The 7,125-nt window shown below is 41.2% G+C and overlaps 1 protein-coding gene across 1 annotated transcript in view; it reads left to right on the top strand.

The window, feature by feature from the left end:
• The window catches only part of LOC104280284 (secreted frizzled-related protein 2-like), a gene marked incomplete at its 5' end in the record, with an annotated part of 8,049 nt that extends 2,729 nt beyond the window's left edge, over window positions 1–5,320 (top strand). The window contains 4 exons of the mRNA XM_009877884.1: window positions 2,026–2,271; window positions 2,766–2,935; window positions 3,832–3,924; window positions 5,010–5,320. Of these exons, the coding sequence (XP_009876186.1) occupies window positions 2,026–2,271; window positions 2,766–2,935; window positions 3,832–3,924; window positions 5,010–5,320 (820 nt within the window). The remainder of the gene's footprint in view (window positions 1–2,025; window positions 2,272–2,765; window positions 2,936–3,831; window positions 3,925–5,009) is intronic.
• Between the last annotated feature and the right edge of the window lie 1,805 nt (window positions 5,321–7,125).

The raw sequence follows: 7,125 nt of genomic DNA, 5'->3' as shown, positions 1-7,125 counted from the left end.
CACTCTTTCTTAACATATGTTTTGTATCACTCAGAAATGTGCCTGTAATACCATGCTCCACGTGCAATGGAAGGGCTTCCTTCACCAGAGATCTTGCCACCTACCTTTAGATAGCAACCAGATGAGAAAAGGATTATGAAAGAATACTATTAGAGCCAGAGAGGGCTTTGATTAATTTAATGAAATTATGAGGTGACTTGGTAAAGACATCAGCAACATGGATGGATGCAGAAGCCTTGCTGGACAAAGAGGACACTAGTACAAGGAGCCCAGTTCCGCTCCAGTTGCTGAATGCCAAAGTGATGCTTGGGTGAGAGACATCAGGGTGTCTGCGAGATCTCTGGAGCCCGTGTGAGCTGAGCTCTGTGCCCTGGGCAGCTGTGCCCATGCACACAAGGTGATGCTCCGGGTTTTGCTCCAGGTGCCCATGAGAGCCGGGTGATGTCAGGAGCCATTCCCAGAGGCTGGAAATCCGTCTTGGAGCGGGGCTCTGCCCTCTCCCTGTGCCCAGCAGCTTTGTGCCAAAAACATGGCCCCCCGCAGGGACACCTGCACAGACTGATTTAGAAAGGAAAGGATTTTCACTAAGTTTTAGCAACGCTCTTCAGCTGTATTTTAATCAGGCATCAGTAATAGCAGACAATACACTATTAGGAACATACTCATTTTAGCCTAATAATCAAGCCAGATATTTTACAGCAGATCCACCTTCATCTTATTAACAACTAAACATTTCTACAATGAATCATGCAATAAGGAATAGAAACAAAAAATTAACACCTGTAACTCATAAAAAAAATAGTTTAATCAAATTAATTTTTTCACAAAATGTTTTCTTTAGATCTGCAACACTTTTAATTAATATTCTGACTTTTTTATTTATAATAGGTATGCTACACATTATTCAGACCCTCTGTCACCTTAACCAATTCCCCTATTTCCCTATAGCCAAGTGCTCTTTATCATTACTGTACTAAGAGTAATGAAGCGCTCAGTCAGAAATTCTGCTAACTTTTAACTTAAGAAATTTAATACGATTTTTGTGCTACAAAAGCAAGAAATGCACAGCTGGTATCATTAGCTTAATGTAGTTAGAATTCAGTAATAAACAGGTGAAACTGCACTACTCAAGCAATTTTAAGTGTAGCCAGGTTCATTTGAAATAATAAAAATGTTTCTCCACATGTGCAACTGCTTTTTCACTTTGAGTAAATACCAATAGTCACAACAGTCCTGCAGTACTAAATCCAGCACTGAACTAGGAACGATGCGAGTTCTGTCGCCATCCGATAGACGCAGACTCCAGTCGGTAAAACAATTCTGTATTTTGAAGTGTCTATTAAAATTAATAGAATTTGGGACTTTTAGCATGTCACAGGATAAAGATCCAAATTTCCAGAAAAAATACGTGGTTAATAGCAGGAGGCTGTCTCTTTTATAGTGCTTCACCAAAGAAAGTACCTCTTCTACATTGTAAAACAGTGGAAGAGACATGGGCAATTAGCCCAAGGAAAACATTTTCACTTGATAAGTCAATCTGGGCTGTTTTTTCTGCCCTGTCAGCAGTGTCTGAAAACAAAGGAGACACTGCAGCCCCAGGAGACAGCTTGTCTGCCCAACCGCTTTTCTGGGGGATCTCTTAATTTGTTTTAGAAAGCACATAGCAAACCTTCAAGGTGTCAAAATTTAATATGCCACATAGCACGCTGCAGCAGCTGACACCATGGGACACGTGAAAGGCTACACCACACTGGTGTCTCTAGGGAACATAGTTCTATGCTTTGTTTCCACCTCCTCGGTTATCACAACAATCCCTTGAATAGGCAATAAGACCTGGTCTTGTCTCGAGTGATTTGATAAGAAGTTGACAACCAGCAGTTCATTAAGCTCTTGGGATATATAAGCCACAAGGTTTTCAGCGTGCCCCTGTGCTTAGGAGGTTTGACAGCTCCCTGCTCAGCAGCGCAGGAGTCACTGGAAGATGTTTTTGACTGCAAAAATACTCACTTTTGCTTTTGTGAGTAGTTTCCTAAGGGTGGCAACAGGCTTTGACATTGGATTATCCACGAAATGCGTAGTGATACCCAAGGAGATGGACATGTGCCACGAGATTGGATACTCTGAAATGAGGCTTCCCAACCTGATGGGACACACAAGCATGGCAGAAGTTATCCTCAAATCCACCACCTGGCAGCACCTTGCACACACGGACTGTCACCCTCACGTGAGGACATTCCTGTGCTCTCTGTTTGCACCCATCTGTTTAGATACGTAAGTACCACAGCACAGTACAAAACACCAGCCTTTCTTTGCCAAAAAAGGGCTCAAATGAAATGCATGCTTATCGTAGTCTAAGGGTGATCTCCAGTCTTTCAGAAATAATTCTGATAACTTTTTTGTATTCATTGGTAAGAAAAGTACTGAAAATGATTCACATCAACTTTAGTTTGCCTTGGGAACATTAACGTTGTTGTCAAAGGATGTCATGTTTTATGTTGTTACAACTGAAATTTTATGCTTGTTGATTTACGATTGAAGCACCTCTTGCGAATATAATCGGGCTCATGACAAAGCTTTTCTCAGATTATAGTAGAAGCATTTTTAAAATTGTGACTTAATCCTGTAAACTTAGTCCAGTCCGTAATACAGACACTTGCATAGTTTGCACAGCTGCTGCTTCCAGAATTGTATATCACTCTTGCAATAGATTCTGTTATCACTGAGTCAATTTAACTGATTCCGACTGGTGTTTTCCCCTGTGACAGGTTTATCCATCCTTGTAGGAGTATGTGTGTGGCCGTCCGTGACAGCTGTGCCCCCACGCTCGCCTGCCACGGACACCCCTGGCCTGACAGTCTGGACTGCGATCGATTCCCTGCGGATGAGGACATGTGCCTGGCATCTCTTACGAAGGAGTACAAACACTTGCACAAAGGTAGCTGGAAGATGGCAGAGGGGAGGGTGGCCATGCTCCGTGGTCCTGGGAATCAAGGAGAAACAAGGGCCACTGTTCCCAGACAATCGGTGTCAATGGAGCCGTGTCTATCTGTGCTGCTTCACCCTGTTTGTGCCGATGTCAGGGGAAAGTACTCACAAAGGAAGCTGCAGCAGATCTCAAAGGGTGTAAAGCAGCATTGCTTAAAAAAAAGGTGTAGGTTGTCTGTGCTTAGATAGTGGAGAAAGGTGATTATTGCTCTGCACAGCTATGGGCAATGTCATATCCACGATAGCACATTGTGTTTGGTTTATTTTGAGGTCTCTTTATAGACTTATCAATGGTCCTTATCACAGATAAATCTATGTATACAATGAATGGGGTTTCAGATCAGCTTAGAGAAGTTGGGATGATTTAGTCTCTGATTTTCCTTAGGGAAACCTGAGTTGTTGTGACATGAATGTTCAAATCTTCAGATGCTCAGGCTTATTAACTTCTGCCAGAAAACAGCCGGAATCAGTTGCTGCTGGCACAGCCAAATTCATGTATTCCCAATCCTAGAGCAGCTGCACCCAGAGTCACTGATAAAATCACCTAATGCCTTTCCCACCCACCATCACCATATTACAAACAACACTGTATTTGTCACTCTGTTTGACACTGATAATGGAGCTGGTTAGTCTGAGCAAGAACTGAATAAGCATGAAAAATGAAACTCCTTTTCATCCCTAGCTGTCTTTTCAGCAAAGTATGTAGGCTTTGTACATTATCACTGACCAAACGTACATTTTCTCTGCCATCCCTGTAGTTGAACAGTCTGCTCTCAGGTTTGACAATACAAAATGAAACCAAAAGATTCTGAAAGATAACAATGAGACTTTGTAATTTCTTAGCAGTCCTACCAAAGCCTGCCTGCCAGCCCTGCCCAGCAGTGGAGGAATTCTTTACACACAAAAGAATTCTTGAAGTTTTCTGTGACAGTAACTTCGGTAAGTCCTTGCTAATGCGGCTGCTATTAAAGAGACTAACAACTCTCTTTCTAAAATGCTTTGAAATTAATGTTACAATACACGACAGTTTCTGCTGGGATTTCAAAGGATTAAGAGATGGTTGCTGTTTTAACTTTAGGTTGTTTTTCAAAATATGTTCTTTTTAATCGATATAGGAGGACTTGTTTTGTGTGACAGATTTATTAATTACCTAGTTTACCACCAATAGTTCTTCTGTTCTTGCATAGTCAACCACATTGTAGTATAACATGCTTTATGGAAAATATTTCTGGCAAAAGCAGCCAAATAAGCAGGTCTGCCTTTGATTAGTGGTTTAACCTAAAGCAAAGCTTTGGTGTTTCACTGGTGAATGGTGTGTCCTTGTCACTTTTTTGTGTGAGTTTCTTGTGATACATAGCTTACTGAAAAGACAACTCAGAAAATTATATCAGTAAAATAAATTGCTACCTCATGTTGTCTTATTGGAGTGACAGGCAATACTTTTGAGTTTGCCCTAGAAACTTTCTGCAAAGCCCTTTGATGTCAGTGCAGAGACTCTCAGCAACTTTGGCTGGCTTTAGATCAAGCAGCATAGAGAAATTTCATGCTAAAAATTTTTAGTGGAGTCAAGCAGGGCGGTTAAATGCCTCTAATGAAAAGGGAATATCTCAAAGAGTACTATCAGCAAGCATTACTGGCTAATTTTGATGAGGGGTCCTATCATCAACAAAATGAGTTTCAGGACAATTGCTTGGGCAAGCTGGGCAGCCTCCTGAAGCAAGAACAACACTGTAAGCTGACTGTCTAATTACCTAAAAAGTCTGACATACCTGATGATGGTAAAAATACACTACTCACTTCTGTGAAAATACTTTTTCCTAATTGCCTGATCCCGTGAAAAAAAACCACTTTACTACATAACCTCTATTTTTAAAATACATTTTCAAATGTATATTGCTGAGGGAGAAGGCCTTACCAGCAGAAATTATGACTGTTTTTAAGGAGTCATGCTGCTTTCATTGATAATGTTTCTTTCTGCATTTGAATAAACGGAGCGACTTACAGATTTCCTCTTTCATCCTCAGCAGTAAAAGTAAAGCTGTCCAAGAAGAGAACAGTGTTTGGTGACCAAGAGTATAACATTGAATGCCAAGTGGAGTTCATCACCCAGGACTTACTATTGCCCTATGAAACTCAGGGTATGATACAACAGTGGCTGCTTATCAATGAAAACTGTACGCAGAGGATGACTCTGACCCATCGTCCCATGGTGTATCTCCTTGTGGGGAATATTGAAGAGGGCATCATTTTAGTAAACCAGGTTTATCGTTGGCAGAGGAAGGACTCGCAGCTGGCTTTGGCCACTCAGAAGTGGAGATACCATAAATGCTTGTAAATCATATTATCATATTATTTGTAAAAAGATAATTACACTTCTCATGCCAAACCTATCTTGTAAATAGCAATGTATTATAAGTGGAATGTAAAGTCTTAATTTCTTTTTAAATCGTATTATATAAGCAGAACTTAAAACGCAGAGTTATTAGGCCACTTCTTTTCTGTAGCGTTAAAGTTATTCACATGAAGTTTGAACTTGGCTAACCATGTATAAACGTTATTGCAAAAAAAAATTTGCAATTTGTGCAAAACCTGGCATAAAACAGTTTTAATCCAGCTGTATTTTTCTATACTACCTATTCTGTCACTTCTCCAGTGACCTAAACTTTCCCTTGCTTGATGTTTCATTAATCCCCCATTAGTGTATTTTAAAAGAAGGCAGCCCTCTGCTGGTCACTTTTGCTGGAATCAAAGTCGAATAAATAGGAATAAGCAACTGTAATCACGATATGGTTGGCCCCAGCTACAGAATTTGGTTACTGGGCATCATTTTAGAGTGACTAAGCTGACAGCATCTCACTGGTATCACCTGAGAGCATAGGCTAAACACAGTTTTTGAAAGTTTTTATTTTTGCATGACCATCTTGAGCTTAACATGGTTCAACTGCAGTCAAAATCAGGTCCCCGCTACCGAAAGGACCCTTTTCGTTTTCAGACACGTTGCAAGAGTCAATGTATAACCTCTGCTAGTTGTCTGAGTGGTTTGCAGGGAACTAATGGAGTGTTAATATCAAAGAAATGTGATACATTACAGTGGCCACATAATTAACATCCTCATTATCAGTGCAATACACTGACATCAAAGACAACAAGAAGATGGACAGAACTTGACTTAATTTCAATTTTATAAATGCGTATAATAGACACAAGAAGAGGTAATGGATAATACAAAAATCAGATGGTATTTCAGTAATACTATATCTATTATGGTCATATTTTCTTGAAACAAATATGGGAAAAATTTATAGCCAGCAGTTTTCTAAAAGTCCCATCTGTAACGACCTGGATTCCCAGTATGTCCCCCATAAGTTCAGGTTTGTATGCATGCTCCTGATGAGATTCGCTCCACCACTTCCTACCATGAACCAGAAAACTAGTAAAATCTGAGGGAAAAAAAAAAAAGTTGGAACAGCCTACATTAGGTTTATATTGTGTAATCATAGAATGGCCTAAGCTGAAAGGGACCTTAGAGAGCATTTTAATTCAGCCTCCCTGTCGCCAGGGTCGCCACCTTTCGACTACATCAGGCAACACATGGGGGCAGAACGGGAATCGAACCCGCGACCTTAGCGTTGTTAGCGCTACGCTCAACTGACTGAACTAACCAGCCCCCTATAATGAAACCACCTTTTAGAAAAAAGTAGGGGTGACCAGCTTCAGGTGTCCAACAGCAGCATCAGCACCTGGGTTTGGTGCGAAGGGGCACGTGCGGTGCCTGGTGCGACCTGCAGAGAACAAGATGCCTGTTACTGTGCAAAAATTAATCACGGAATTAACCACAGAATGTGTTGGGCTGGAAGGCACCTTTAAATATCGCCTAGTGCAGCCCCCCTGTAGCGAGCAGGGACATCTTCAACTAGATCAGCCTGCCCAGAGCCCTGCTGCTTTAGATCAAGTTTTTACTTCATTTCTCTTTATATTACAGAAACATACACTCCGGAGTTGTGGGGGTTTTTTGCTCTTGGGTTTGTTTTATATTCAAAATTTAGTAACACCCGTGCTTCACCCATCCTTGGCATGAACACACCATTCAGGCTGCCCGGCCTAGCGCAGAGAGCTCTGCCAAAGCACACGGACCCCTCC

The sequence above is a fragment of the Apaloderma vittatum genome, unplaced genomic scaffold (genome assembly GCF_000703405.1).
Source record: "Apaloderma vittatum isolate BGI_N311 unplaced genomic scaffold, ASM70340v1 scaffold41361, whole genome shotgun sequence".
Lineage (NCBI taxonomy): Eukaryota > Metazoa > Chordata > Aves > Trogoniformes > Trogonidae > Apaloderma > Apaloderma vittatum.
Note: the sequence above shows the minus strand (reverse complement) of the source record. Positions and strands in the feature narration are given on the sequence as shown.